We start from the raw sequence: 14,089 nt of genomic DNA on the forward strand, positions 1-14,089 counted from the left end.
CAGGGATGGTGAGCAGTGGATGGAGGTTTTGGGACAGGGATGGTGAGCAGTGGATGGAGGTCTTGGGACAGGGATGGTGAGCAGTGGATAGAGAAGAGCTGGGACAGGGACGGTGGACAGCAGGTGCTGGGGTCACAGTGGGGATGCTCAGCCCAGCAAGAAGCCTTGGCCACAGGCACTCTCCTGTGCTGCTGCGTGCCAGGGCCAGGCTCCACGTCCGGCTCGCCCGGGCACTGCCCGCGGCACAGCTCGGCCGTGCCGGTACTTTCCACACCGGGACTGCCCCGGCCGGCTCGGCAGCACCTCCCCGTGCCAAACAGTCCCTGGGGCCAAGAGCTGCTCCATTTACTGGCCCCAAGCTGAGCTCACCGCTGCCGGTTAACCCTTCCCGGCCCCGCGCTGGGAACCGGGGCGCGCCTGGCACGTGCCGCGCCGGCTCGGTGCCTGCGGAGCCCCCGCACGCGGCCGGGCCCCCGGGGCGGCACCGCCGCGGAGAGAGCTGCGCGCCCGCGGCCGCCCGCTCACGGTGACGGGCCCGTGGCTCACTGGGCTCGGGGCTCCGCTGCCACCGCCTCCTGCTTTCCCTCACGCAGGCAGCGTGGGCAGCCCACGCCACCGCCGCGGGGACCGGTGCTGGGCACAGGGACTTCGGCGCGGTGGCTTCGGGACCCCCGGGGTGGAGCCTGGCTTAGAATGAGGCTGTGGCTGCCTGGCTGGGGAGGTGACACTGCTGGTGTGTGGGGACCGGGGATAGGCAGCTGAGCCTGGCACAGGGTGGGGGGCAGGGGCTTGGTGGCCGTGCTCAGGGTGGGCTCCGGGGTGGCAGATGCCCACTCAGCCAGTGCCATGTTTCAGGGCACGCCACAGAAGGGACACAGCCCCGCAGAGCCTGGCGCTGTCACACCACGGGGACACGGACACCAAGGGGCTGTGGCCTCTCATCTTCCCTCCTGACCCGGCCTGGAGGAGGGCTCAGGGCTCCGGGCAGAGTTCTGTGAGCTGTCCCCCAGCCCAGGGCAGTCTCACCTGTCCTGGCTCTCCTTATTTTCCAGCTGCTCTGACAATTAATCAGAGCCACTCCTGCGGGATCCAGGCCCTCTGAAGCTGCCGGGCCCCGTCCCAGCGGATGCAAAATGTTTGCATCATGCTCTGGTCTCCTTCCTTTGCCCCTGCCACTGCTGCAGGGCCTGCTGGTGACACTTGCAGTGTCTTGGTGGTGACACTTGCAGTGTCTTGGTGGCACTGCCACTTCTGCTGTGGCTGTGTGTAGCCAGGTGCAGGGCTGTGTGCATGGGAAGGAGCCTGCCTGGCTCTTGGGGAACCTCCTGGAGCCATCCCACGGGGGGTGGGACACTCCCATGGCATCGGTGGTGATGCTGAGCTGTGCCCGAGGATGCCCCCGGCCCCTCCAAGGGGGTGTGGGCAGGTGGGCAGTGGGGTTGGTTGGACAATGAACCTTTGGGCTACTCTAGCCCCGAGGGCAGGTTCTGGCCTGCCAAGGCAAAACAGGAGAAGGATGAAAGGCAGCAACTACTCCACAAAGATCTCTGTTCAGGAACGACTCAGCCTGAGCCAGTGGAACCCCCAAAGTGTGGGGAAGACAAACCTACTCCTGGTGGGACTGAGCTTGGCCAGGGGCTGTGCGTGCCTGTGCCCTCTGCTCCAGCTGGGCACAGTACTTCTCGGGGATGCCAGAGGCTCTGAAAGGGAAAGAAATGATCAGCCACCCTGTGCTGCCCCAGAGCTGGGCTTTAGGACCGTGGCACAGAGTGGCTTTTGTTCGATGAGGGTGCAAAGGAACCTGTGAGGTGGCCCCGGGGGTGAGGAGGTGGTGGGAAGCCAGGAAGGACTCAGGGCCGTGCAGGGCAGCAGGTGGCTGCTGGCAGCACTTCACCTGAGCTCCTGCATCTTCTGCTGCTTGAGCTGGGCGATGCGCTGGCTGCGCTGCCGAGCCTCCTCCTGCAGCCGCTGGCACTCCTCGAAGGCAGCTGCCCGCTCCTGTGCCAGCTGCTGCTGCCGGTCCTGGATCTGGCGCCGGACGTCGCTGGCATGGGCGAGCCGCAGGCCTGCCCTCCGCACTTCCTCCGCCCTCTCCTTCTCCATCTGCTCCTGCTGGGCCCTGCGGGACAGCTCGGGGCGGATGAGAGGCTCCGCTCCGGCCCCCTGTACCCACCCCTGCGAGCTGCCCGCGGGGCATCGTCCAGAGCCCCACCGGCTGCCAATCGTCGCAGCTGCCCCTCTGCCGCCGTGGTGCCAGTCACCTGAGGATCCTCTGGAACTCCTGCTGGTCCTGCCGCACCTGCACGGCCAGGCTGTGCTGGCGGTGGGCGACCTGCTGCAGGCGGCTCTGCCTCAGCGCCTCCTCCTCCGCCGCCCTCCGCCGCGCCGCTTCCCGCTCCCGCCGCCGCCACTGGCGCTCCGCAGCCTCCTGGCTGCGCTTGGCTCGCAGCGCATCCTGCAGAGGGGCAGGACGGCGACACTGCAGGGGTCGCAGAGGGCTTCCCTCTCGGGGCAGGTCTGAGTGGGCTTGAAGAGGGTTTTGCCTCTCTCCCAGCACCTGGCTCCAGCAATGTCCCCAAGTGGCCAAGAAGGGCACCAGCAGCCTGGCCCGGAGCAGCAGGAGCAGGGCAGGGACTGTGCCCCTGTGCTGGGCACTGTGCAAGCCACACTTGGAAGCTTGGGATCAGGTTTGGGCTCCTTAGTGCCAGGAGGATATTGAGGAGCTGGAGCTGTGCCAGGGTCTGGAGAAGAGGGCTGGGGAGGAGCAGCTGAGGGAGCTGGGGGTGGTGAGGCTGGAGAAAAGGAGGCTGAGGGGAGGCCTCATTGGCCTCTACAGCTCCCTGAGAGGAGGCTGCAGCCAGGTGGGGGTTGGGCTCTTCTGTCAAGGAACAAGGGACAGGACAAGAGGAAATGGCCTGAAATTGTGCCAGAGGAGGTTCAGGTTGGCCATGAGGAACAATTTTTGTCCTGCAAGAGTGGTCAGGGACTGGCACAGGCTGCCAGGGAGGTGGTGGAGTGCCCATCCCTGGAGCAGTTCAGGAAACCTGTGGCCATGGCACCTGGGGCTGGGGTTTGGTGCCCATGGTGGTGATTGGTCAATGGTTGGACTTGATGACCTCGGAGGTCTCTTCCAATCCAAACCATTCCATGTGTCTATGATTCCAGGATTCCAGGTGCTGGTCCTGGCCAGCCATGCCCCAGCAGACTCACACTCAGGGAAGCTTCCACTTGGCAGAGGTGGGGGATGGGGAAGGGGACCCCACCCCTGCCACAGCCACACACCTGCTCTGCCTGCCGGTCCTGTGCCCGCTCCTGCATGGCCCTCAGCCGGGACAGTTCCTTCTCCTTCTCCACACGGAGCCTTTCCTGCTCAGCCTCCAACTTGGCCTCAAGCTCCTGCATGGGGCAGAGCCTTGTGGCAGCTCCCCTGCAGCTGCTCTGCTGCTCGCTGACCCTGTGCCAGTGCCACCCACGCTGGGTGCCGTTACCATCTTCCGCCTCTGGTACTCCAGCACCCGCTCGTCCTCCAGCCTCTCCTGCTGCTGCTGCTTCTCCTTCAGCTGCTGGTTCTCGCTGTTGATTCGTCTGATCTCAGCCTGGATCTGCTTCTGCTGCTCCTGCTTCCGCTCCAGCTCCTGAGGAGGGAGCAGAGAGTCGGAGAGCGGCAGGGCAGGAGCCGCCGCTCGCAGCGCTCCCTGCGCTCCTCCCTGGGAACCTTCCCGAGGGTCAGCAGCTCCTCTGGGGTGGGGAAGGGACCAGCAGCTTGGCCCCAAGCTCCCCAAGCGCCCCAAGCTTTGATTCTGCTGCTTGCTGTCTGCACCCCAGGTCTGACTCATCCAGTAACAGGCCACCCTGCCAACAAGCTCCAAATCTGTTCCCGGGCCCCCTCCCTGCTCCCCTGGAGGAGGGGGGGGGTCACTGCTCACACCTTCAGGTCCTCCACCTTCAGCCTCTCCAGGTGCTCCAGCAGCTCCTGTGCCTCCTGCTCCCGCTGCGCCTCTCTCAGCGCTCGCTCCTCCGCGTTCCTCTCCATCTGCCTCACAATCTCCTGCCTGCCTCTGCACAGGAGACAGCCAAAGGTTGCCTCTGGCTCCCTCATGCTCCCAGAAATGCCAGCATGGAGTTCATGCAGGGCACAGAGGTTGGAAGTGACCTCTGGAGATCATCCAGTCCAACCCCGCTGCCAGAGCAGGACACCCAGGACAGAGCACACAGGAACATATCCAGAGGGGGCTTGAAAGTCTCTAGAGCAGGAGGCTCCACAGCCCTCTCTGGGCAGCCTGCTCCAGGGCTCCAGCACCCTCACACCGAAGAAGTTAGAGGTGATAGCTCCTGGGTTCCAGCTTGTCCTGTTGCTGGGCACCATTGAGAAGAGCCTGGCACCTTCATCCTGCCCCCACCCCACAGGCTGTGATCAGGTCCCCTCTCAGCCTTCTCCTCTCCAAGCTAAACAGCCCCAGGGCTCTCAGCCTGTTTTCACCAGGCAGTTGTTTCAGTCCCTTCCTCACCCTCAGAGCCTCCATTGGACTCTGCAGTAGAATCCTGTCCTGTCCCTCCTGACGTGAGGAGTCCAGCACTGGGCAGTGTTCCAAGTGTGGCCTCACCAGGGCACAGCAGAGGGGGAGGCTCCACTGTGCTGCCCAGAGGTGACCCCAACCCCAGCACACAGCCTGGGGTGAGGACAACTGCCTCTGAGGGAGGCTTCTGCAAACCTGATCAGCTCCTGCTTCCTTCTGCTCTCCAGCTCCTCCTGCAGCTCCTCGGCCTTCTTCCTCTCCACCTCCATCATCCTGTCCAGCCTCTTCTCCTCCTCCCGCAGCTCCTCGCTGATCAGCTGCTTCTCCAGGACCTGTGCGTCTCGGATCATGTGGCACTTGGCACCTAGGACCATCTGCGGGGACAAGGGCACTCGCTGGGCTCGGCGCCAGCAGCGCCAGACACACAGACAGGGGAGGTGGCAAAGGGAAGGGGACCCTGGACAGCAGCAAGCAGAGCGAGGTCGAGAGCAGCTTGGTGGCACTGCTGGGGCTCAGCCGCCTGGCTCAGCGGGCAGAGGGCCTGGCAGAAGGCCTCGTGGTGCTGGTGGTGCCAGGGAGCCTCTAGCCCCCCTACCTCGTTGAACTCCTTGATCTCATCCTCCTGCTCCATGCGCATCCTGGTAGCCCTCTGCAGCAGGTGCTGGGCGCGCTCCCGAGCCTCCTCCTCCAGCTCGCTGCGCGGCCCCGACTGCTGCTGCCGGGCGGCCGCCTGCTGCGCCGCGCTCCTGCGCTCCCTCACCGCCTCCTGCGGGCACGGGCACAGCTGCCGACCGCTGGGCACCCTCCTGGGGCAGCCCCGGGAGGCTGAGCAGAGGGGCACAGCTCCTCCACGGCTTCCTCCCACTCTCCCCCCACGCTGTGGAGTGGCAGAAACGCAGCACAGAGGCTGCGGCACAGCCCCTGGCATCACCACGCGTCGGGGGAAGGACCAGAGTGGGATCCCTTCCCCACCCGTGGGCAAACCCAGGGACCCTGCGTTGTGAGGATGAGAGGAGAGCTGAGAGCAGCAGTTGTGCTGCCTCGGCAGCAGTGGGCACACCAAAGTGTGGGCGAAAGAGGGGTGAGGATGGTGGCATCTGAGCAGGGCTCTGAGGGCAGCCCCAGCCAAGGTGTGGGTTAGAGGAGGGCCCCTTCCAACCTCACGTTCTGTGGTTCTGTGTCTATGCCACACAAGGTGCCCAGGCACATCCACCTCCACCCCCAGCCCCAGACGAGAGGGGAGGGAAGGGGCAGAGGGGAGATGCCTACAAGAGCTGCTTCCTTCTCTGCCTTGAGGGCTGCCAGCCTGGCCTGCTGCTCCTCCCTGCCCAGCACCCGTGCAGCCGCCTGGATGCGCTGGAAGTCCTCCTGGCCCATGATGAGAGATGCTGCTGGCTTCTCTGCAGGGACACTGCTGGCACAGGTCACAGGCAACAGTCAGTGGTGCCAGAGCCCTCCCCCCCCCCCCCCCACCAAACACAGCTGCCTCTGGTCCCTACCTGCCCCGGGATCTACCCAGAGTTGCCCACACCAGCAGCAGCTCCGGGACCAGGAGTCACCCAAGAGCAATGCAGGAAGCACTGAGGCTGTGGGGACCAAACTGTCCTGGGCAAGCAGAGGAAGAAAGTGCAGTGAAAGCCTCTGCAGGCTGTGATGCAGCACCCTGGGATGATCCTGGGCTGGCTGGGGCCTCCCAGGGGAAAGCTCAGAACATTCAGCACAGGTCTAGTCAGCCCCCATAAAACCTGCTGCAGCCATTCCAGCACAGCCTGAGCTTCCCCAGCTCTCACCTGGCACCACCTGGAGCACTGCCCTCAGCCCTTTTGCAGGGGGCCAGGCTGCTCAGTCCTGACCCCTGATCAACTGCCACTGCCCCTGTGTGCCAGCTGGAAACCTCTGTGGGCTGTGTTCAGTGACACTCAGCCTGCCCAGGCTCCAGAGCCACACAGGGCAGCCCAGCTTGGGCTCTGCTGCTCCTGGGAGCTAAGTGGCATGGGAGGATAAGAAGTTGTCCACGGCACAGAAATGTGCCCTTGTGGCCAAGAAGGCCAGTGGGGTCCTGGGGTGTGTCCAGCAGATCCAGAGAGGTTCTCCTGTGCCTCTGCTCTGCCCTGGTGAGACCTCATCTTGAACACTGCCCTCAGTTTGGGGCTCCCCAGTTGAAGAGGGACAGGGATCTGCTGGAGAGAGTCCAAGGGAGGGCTGTGAGGATGATGATGGGACTGGAGGGCACTGCCTTATGAGGAGAGGCTGAGGGACCTAAGGCTGGGAGTCTGGAGAAGACTGAGACTAAATATCTAAGGGCTGGGGGTCGGGGGGTGGGGGACGGGGACAGGCTCTGCTCATTTGCTTCCTGGGATAGGACAAGGAGCAGTGGATGGAAGCTGCAGCTCAGGAGGTTGCAGCTCAACACCAGGGGGAACTTCTTGCCTGGAAGGGTCCCAGAGCTTGTCACAGGCTGCCCAGAGAGGTTGTGGAGTCTCCTTCTCTGGAGCCTTTCCAGGCCTGTCTGGATGTGTTCCTGTGTGCCCTGAGCTGGATTGGATGGTCCTGCTCTGGCAGAGGGGGTGGGACTCGACGAGGGAGGTGGTGGATTTGCTGTCCCTAGAGGTGTTCAAGCAGAGCCTGGATGGGGCACTTAGTGCCACGCTCTGGTTGATTGGATAGGGCTGGGTGAGAGGTTGGGCTGGATGAGCTTGGAGCTCTCTTCCAGCCTGCTTGATTCTGTGATCTCTTTGGGTGCCTTCCAACCCCTTCTGAGATCCTGTGAGGAGGGAAGGCAGCACTGCCCCATCCCTCAGCACCCCCTCTCTGCTGCTGGCTCTCTGCAGAGCCACCAGCTCCCTGCCTGTGACTCAAGCTGTGGTTTAGAGGGAATCACTGAAGCTGATGGTGCCCCCATTTCCCCACTGGTTAAAAATGTGGCTAATGACACAGGGCTGCTCGGCAGGGGAGTTGTAGGGAGAGTTAATTACCTCTGGCATTACTCAGGTCCCAGGGGGAGGCGTGTGGTGGAGGAGCCTGCATTAGCCAAATGCAGAAAGCACTTTGAAGATGTCCAGGACTAAGAATTTACTCATTATTATTGTGTGTCACCTTTCATCCACCCTGGTGAATATGAACAGATACCTGCCTAATGAGCAGCCCAGAGCTGCATCACAGCATCGGATTCCAGGGACGCTGCTCAAGAATGGCAAAGGCCACAATGGCCCTCATAAAGGTAATGACACAGTGTGGCTGCTGCTGCTGCTGCTGCTGCTGCTGCTGCTGGCCCCGTGCCTGCCTGCCCTGCTGGGATGTCTAGGGCCTGATTTTCAGGAATGGAAACCAGCACAAACAGTTTCCAGCAGAGATTCATAGAATGGTTTGGGTTGGAAGGGACTCCCCCCCCCCGCCCCAAGATCACTCAGTTCCAACCCTCCCCCTGCTACCAGCCCAAGATGCTCAAAGCCTCATCCTGCCTGGCACTGGAACACCTCCAGGGATGGGGTAGTCACATCCTCCCTTGGCAACCTGTGCCAGGGTCTCCCCATCCTCACTCTAGAGAATTTCTTCCTCAATCCCAGTCTTAGTCTCCCCTCTTCCAACTTCAATTTAGCATCCTCTGTCTCATCACTCCCAGCCCTTGACCCAGGTCCCTCCCCATCTCTCCTGCATCCCCTCCAGGCACTGCCAGGCTGCTCTAAGGTCTCCCTGGAGCCTTCTCTTCTCCAGTCTCAACAGCCCAAACTCTGCCAGTCTGTGCCCACAGGGGAGGTTCTGCAGCCTCTGCTCATCTTGGTGGCCTCCTCTGGCCCCTCTCTGGCAGCCCCAGGTCCTTTTTGTGCTGGGGGCCCCAGAAGTGACTGCAGTGCTGCAGGTGGAGCAGAGCAGAGCAGAGCAGAGCAGAGCAGAGCAGAGCAGAGGGGCAGAATCCCCTCCCTGCTTTGGCTGCAGCCTAGCTCAGGACTGGTTCTGGGCTGCCAGTGCCTGTTGCTGCCTTGTGGTGATTCTGGCACCCCCAAGCCCTTCTGCTCAAGGCTGCTCTCAAGCTCAGATGGGGCTGGAGCTGAGGCCATGTCACATCTGCAACCAGCAACTCCATCAGTGGAACAAAGAGGGGTGTGAAGGTCTACATCCAGGTACCAACCTTGGACCCTGAGCCAACCTTGGATCCTGAGCAGGGCTCAGAGCCAGAGCCAGCACCTCTGTGCCATGTCCCAAGCCCAGGCCACGCAGGGGCAGGTGCCAGGGCAGTGCTGACTGCCTGAGGTTCAAAACAGGAAGCACAGCTGAGCCTCGTGCCGAGGGACAACCACCAGGAAAAGGCAGGGAGGTCAAAATGAGGCTAAATGAGAGCTGGCCAGGATAATGGCTCTGTTCTGGTCTGTGTGCTGCAGGCTCTTAACGAGGTGTAATAATTAGGGACAGGGTTCCTGCAGTTCAGCCTTGCTCATAAAACCTCCCTGTGCAGAAGCAGAGAGCTCCTGCAGTGTGGGGGCTGGGGGGGGGAATGCTCCACAGCCTGCCCCACCTGGGGCTTCTCAGTGCTGGGGCAGCCTTGGATAGGGGGTAGGGGGCAGCTGCCAGCCTGGGGGTGCTGCTCAGCTCAGAAGGAGCTTTTGTTTGGCTGCTGAAATGGTTTGATGGGTTTTTTCCCACTGATTCTTAGCACAGAATCACAGATGGGTGGGGGCTGGAAGTGACCTCTGAAGATCACTGAGTCCAGGGTCCTGGGCAGATCAAGTTGGACCTACAGCAGATCACATAAGAAGGAACAGGTCCAGGTGTGCCTTGAAAGCCTCCTGAGATGAAGACTCTTAGGTTGAGGTTGGAGCAATCCTTGGTATCAGTCCAGGCTGGGGCTGGTGAGATTGAGAGCAGCCCTGCAGAGAAGGACCTGGGGGGTGCTGGTGGGGGAGAAGCTGGGCAGGAGCCAGCAATGGGCACTGGCAGCACACAAGGTCAATGGCAGCCTGGGCTGCACCCAAAGCAGTGTGGGCAAAGATGGAGAGAGGGCATCCTGTCCCTCTGCTCTGGAGAGACCTCCACACAGCTGTGCCCAGCTGTGGCACCCCAAACATCGAAGGACATGGACCTGCTGGAGAATGTCCAGAGGACAGGCTGGGAGAGTTGGAGCTGTTCAGCCTGGAGAAGGCTGCACTGCAATATCCAAGGAGGACCCAGAGGAAGGCTGGGGAGGGATTGTTCAGAAGGGCTTGGGGTGGTAGGACGAGAGGCAGTGGTTTGGAACTGGAGCAGGGCAGATTGAGGTTGGACCTCAGGAGAAGTTCTGCACCATGAGAGTGGGGAAGACACTGGCACAGGCTGCCCAGGGATGTGGTGGAGGTGGAGACCTCATCCCTGGAGACATTCAAAGTTGATGTGGCCCTGAGTGACCTGCTCTAGCTGGAGGTGTCCCTGCTGAGTGGGAGTTGGACAAGATGCCCTTGGAGGGTCCCTTCCAGCTCAATGCTTTCTATGATCTAGTTCAACACCCAGCACTGGTCAGGTGCTGCCATGCAAGCCAGGTCTACCTGGGGCTGCTGCCCTGAGAGGTGCCAGCAAACAGTGGCACAAGCTCTAGGTACTGAGATGGTGCTGGAACAGACACCCAGGGCCTCAAAACCTTCTGGGAGCTGCCACTTGGGCACAGACTTACATGAGGTCACGGATCAAGTCCTTGGTGATGAGCAGAGTGGTCCTGGGCTTGTGCCCAGCAGCAGCTGAAGCCTTCTGGGCAGCTTGCACATCCTGGAGGATCACGATGGGACCCTCAGAGCATGGCTGCTGGGGGCTCTGCAGGACAGGAAACCCCAGTTACCCCTCTCACCCCACTCACCAATTCCAAGTCACTCCAGCTTCCCTGCCACCAGCCCATGCCCAGCTCTCTGCCTTGGGCACAGAAGTACCCTGGGCATGGGCAGATTCAGACTCCCCTGGGCTCTGACAAATGCCCTCTTGCAGCACCCAGACTGGTGGCGTTTGGGCACGGGAAGGGCTTTTTGCCATGGCCAGCCTCAGCTCTGCCGTTCTGAGGAGGACATGGGGGGGAATCAAAAGTACCCTGACAGTTCTGGGTTTGCCCTAAAAGTCTGGGTGCCAGCCTCTCAGCCAGGCCTGAGCTCAGGGCAACACCTCACAAAGGCTCAGGCATCATCTTGGGTACCTTGGGCTGATGGCAGCTGGGCCCTGCCCTGCTCCTCACCCCTGGCAGGAACTTGGGAAAAGCTGGGTGGGAACCAGCCCAGAGTGACCCAAACACGCAGGGAGCTGGCAGGGAGGCTCTGGGAACAGGCAGCTGGGACAGCTCCAGGTCTGGCCGTGAAGAGCAACGAGACGGCTGGAGAGCAGCGGGCACAAACCAGTCCTCCCAGTACGGCTTGGACTGATGCCAGTCTGGTTGCTTGAGCCAAAGCTGCCACCTAGTGAAGCATTACCAGTTGTGTGGTGATGGTGAGGGGGAGCCCCCTGCACACCCCTGGGCACAATGGGCACTGGGTGCCCCCAGGGGGGCTGGGAGCACCTGAGGGAAGTCCCAGACAGGTGTAGGACACCCCCACAAGAGCCCCCAGCCAGGCCAGAGGGGTTGTGAGAGGTAAGAACCAGCCTGGGGGTGGAGTGGGGACCAGCAACCATCCCAGGGGAATGCTGGAGCCCACCAACACATTCTGGAACATTCCCTGCTGGGAATCCCAAGCACAGCAGCTTCAGCTGCTCAGGGTCACTGCCCTGAGCTCAGCCACAGTGCAGCATCCCCAGCCAAATCTTGGCCCGGGGCAGGGAACAAGGAGAGCCAAGTGAAGGCTCACAGAGGTTGTGCTTCCCCTTGGGCTCCCTTTGATTTAATTTAAGCTTGAGGAGGGCACATTGAGACTGGAGGAAGAAATTCTTGACAGTGAGGGCGGGGAGACACCAGAACAGGTTGCCCAGAGGCTCCAGGAGAGCTGGGGAGGGACTTGTGACAAGGGCTGGCAGTGCCAGGACAAGGAGTGATGGCACTCAGCTGGGAGAGAGGAGAGTGAGAGTGGAGAGGAGGGAGAAATTGTTGAGTGAGGCTGGGGAGTGCCTGGCAGAGGTTGCCCACAAGAGGCTGTGGCTGTCCCCTCCCTGGAGGTGTTCCAGGCCAGGCTGGATCAGGTCCTGAGCACCCTGGGCTGGTAGAGGTGCCCCAGGGCATGGCAAAGGGTTGGAGCTGGATGAGCTTCAAGTTCCCTTCCAACCCAACCCCTCTGGGGACTCCATGATTCTGTTTATTTAAGAGCTCAGTTTTAACCCTCCAGGTCACCGCAGGAACAAGCCCTGCGGCCAGCTGGGGGCTGAGCAGGTCTGCAGGATCCTGGCTCCCTTGGACGAGGTTGGAGTATTTCCCTCGGAGGGGGCTGATGGCTCAAGCCAGAGGCTTTCCTGCAGCCCAGCACGGCAGAGACCTCAACAGTGTCCCAGACCCTCTCGGGCCCCAAATGTGAGCTGTTGCATTAAAGGGTTTGGCACTGGCACAGCCTTGCACACAGCGATAATGCTGCCAGGCAGCGCGGCCAGCCCTGCCGCCGGGGCAGCTCCCGGGGACCAGAGCTGGATAAGTCCCAGGGAATTCAATTCCCATTCCCGTGAGTCTCAAGGACATTTTTATTTTAATCTAACTGCCTGGAAGGCTTCCGAGATAACAAATCACAAACCTGCCCGGGGCTCCCCCTGCACGCCGAGCAGCACGGCCCGGGCAGCCCCCGGGGCAGGTCGCTTCCCTGGGAGCTCCCCAAGCTCTCCGCCCAAGCCCTGAGCTGGGAGCCAGAGCGATCTCCTCCACCATGCTTCCTTCCTCGCCTCCCAGAGGCCTTGGCACGGCTCCTTGGCCAGATTTGTTGCGGGTGATAAGACCCAGGAGAGGAAATTACAGCTGCTAGCACCCCCCCCCCCCCGCCCCTCCCCGAACAACGCCAGCGAGGGATGAGAGCCTTCAGCGCGGCGTGGTCCCCCCTGGGACTACTAACACCCACCCCCCACACCCCACCCCATGTTTTATCACCCACTGCGAGACGGGACAAACTCCAGCAGCACTCAGCCTGGCACCCAGCCTGGCAGCCAACCTGGCCCTTGTACCTCGAGCTGCGCCAGAGCCCGCACGGAGGGTGGGGAAAGCCAACAGCTGCAGCCATAAACCCGACCTGCCCCTGGAGCGGCCCGGGGGAGGGTGAGCGGGTGCGGGAGGTGGTGGGGAAGCAGCAGCGCGGCTGGGAGGGTCGATGCATCGCCCTTGCCCGGGTGCTGCCCGCCTGGGGGGCCGCGGCTGAGGCGGTCCCGCACAGCCCGGGGCCAAGCACGGAGGAAGGCAGCGGCGTCCTCGGCGGAGCCCTGCGGAAGCAGCTCTCGCTCCCTGTTTATCTCCTCCCTCGGCGGCCGCGGCACTCCGCCAGGGGGTCAGAGACCTGCTGCGGGCTCTGCCTCGTCTCCGCAGGGACTGATTCCGCAGCTCCCCGACGGCTGAGCCTGCTGGTAGGCGGCTGCTCTGGAAGCTTCCAGCCCCAGTTCCCAGCACTCTTCTCTCCATCCCGCACGGAGCAGAACTGCAGCCCCCCAGCATGCCAGCTCCTCGCCTTCGCCGGGGGTCACCTCCTCAGCTCCTGGGCCCCACTCGTTGACTAATCCCCCCGTGGAAAGTGGGAGCTCGAGGTGCCAAGGACAGGGAGGGGCACAGCAGCCCCTGGGCTGGTGGCCGTGGCCAGCCCCCTGGCAGAGGCTGGGTCGGGGGGGTTGTGCCCTTCGCAGAAGGAATTTGGCTCCTGGGAATGAAGAGCGCGGAGGGGACCAAGCCCGGAGCGGGCTGGCAGGGGGTGTGATAACGTCCCGCACCGGGGGGAAGGGGGCGGTGGTGGAAGCCAAGGTCCGTGGAGGCGGAGAAGAGCCTCCGATAAGCGAGCGGGGCGGGCCGAGGCCCGGGGAGAAAGTAGCGGGCGCTCGGAAGCCCGGCGTCACGGTGCGCCGGTCGGGACGGGGCTGGCTCCGGCCTGACGAGCTCCCGGCCGGCCCCGTGGCGCTGCCCGGAGCAGGCAGGAGACGGTGGTACCTTCGGTGATCCCGGTCCCCCTTACCCGGCTGTCCCCGAACAGGGTCTCGTCCACCTCGGCGCTCCGAGCTCGCCTCCGGTAGCGGCCGTGGGGGTGCGGGTGGGAAGGGGCCGTTTGTAAGCCGTGGCGAACGGGAGTCGCCGGTGGCCTCGGCTCCGGTGCCCCGGGACACGCCGTGAGCCCCATCCCGCCGCGCGCCGACTGTCACCATGGCAACGGCCCCCCGCGCGCTCCCCGGTAACGGCCGACCGCGAGGGGGCGTGGCCACACGAGAGCACCGCCCACAAAACATAGCAGGCCCCGCCCACAAAATACAGCCGGCCCCGCCCACAGGCTCCGAGCTTGGGGCTGCGGCTGGGAACTGCCCGAGGAGGAAGGCTCTGCCAGCGGCTGGAGATGAGCCAGGGGGTGCCCAGCTGGGCAAGAAGGGCAGCAGCAGCCTGGCCTGGAGCAGCAACGCTGTGGGCAGCAGCAGCAGAGCAGGGATTGTGCCCCTGGGCTGGGCACTGGGGAAGTCACGGCTGGAAG

At 62.9% G+C, this 14,089-nt stretch overlaps 1 protein-coding gene across 2 annotated transcripts; it reads right to left on the bottom strand.

Moving 5' to 3' along the window:
- Positions 1 to 1,531: 1,531 nt before the first annotated feature.
- On the bottom strand, positions 1,532 to 13,822 carry CFAP45 (cilia and flagella associated protein 45). Of its 2 annotated transcripts, none has more exons than XM_064176032.1 (11): positions 13,586 to 13,822; positions 10,159 to 10,295; positions 5,787 to 5,928; positions 5,113 to 5,283; positions 4,713 to 4,891; positions 3,929 to 4,058; positions 3,489 to 3,635; positions 3,283 to 3,396; positions 2,262 to 2,455; positions 1,895 to 2,119; positions 1,532 to 1,700 (listed from the first exon to the last, which is right to left on the bottom strand). In XM_064176032.1, the coding sequence occupies exons 1-11, from the start codon at positions 13,745 to 13,747 to the stop codon at positions 1,607 to 1,609; spliced, it is 1,695 nt and encodes a 564-aa protein (XP_064032102.1). In that variant the 5' UTR covers positions 13,748 to 13,822; the 3' UTR covers positions 1,532 to 1,606. The 2 variants fall into 2 exon arrangements, with proteins under 2 accessions (XP_064032102.1, XP_064032101.1); XM_064176031.1 differs by having other exon boundaries at positions 5,787 to 5,931.
- Between the last annotated feature and the right edge of the window lie 267 nt (positions 13,823 to 14,089).

Source organism: Pogoniulus pusillus, chromosome 43 (genome assembly GCF_015220805.1).
Source record: "Pogoniulus pusillus isolate bPogPus1 chromosome 43, bPogPus1.pri, whole genome shotgun sequence".
Classification (NCBI taxonomy): Eukaryota; Metazoa; Chordata; class Aves; order Piciformes; family Lybiidae; genus Pogoniulus; species Pogoniulus pusillus.

What these genes read in the sequence shown, in the direction of transcription:
- CFAP45 (XM_064176031.1), bottom strand. Translation starts at nt 13,747, where the DNA reads ATGGGGCTCACGGCGTGTCCCGGGGCACCGGAGCCGAGGCCACCGGCG. An exon ending in TGAAGGTGGAGGACCTGAAG is followed by an intron (nt 3,636 to 3,928) that starts GTGTGAGCAGTG and finishes CTCCCTCCTCAG; the next exon opens with GAGCTGGAGCGGAAGCAGGA. An exon ending in GAGTTCCAGAGGATCCTCAG is followed by an intron (nt 2,120 to 2,261) that starts GTGACTGGCACC and finishes GCTGTCCCGCAG; the next exon opens with GGCCCAGCAGGAGCAGATGG.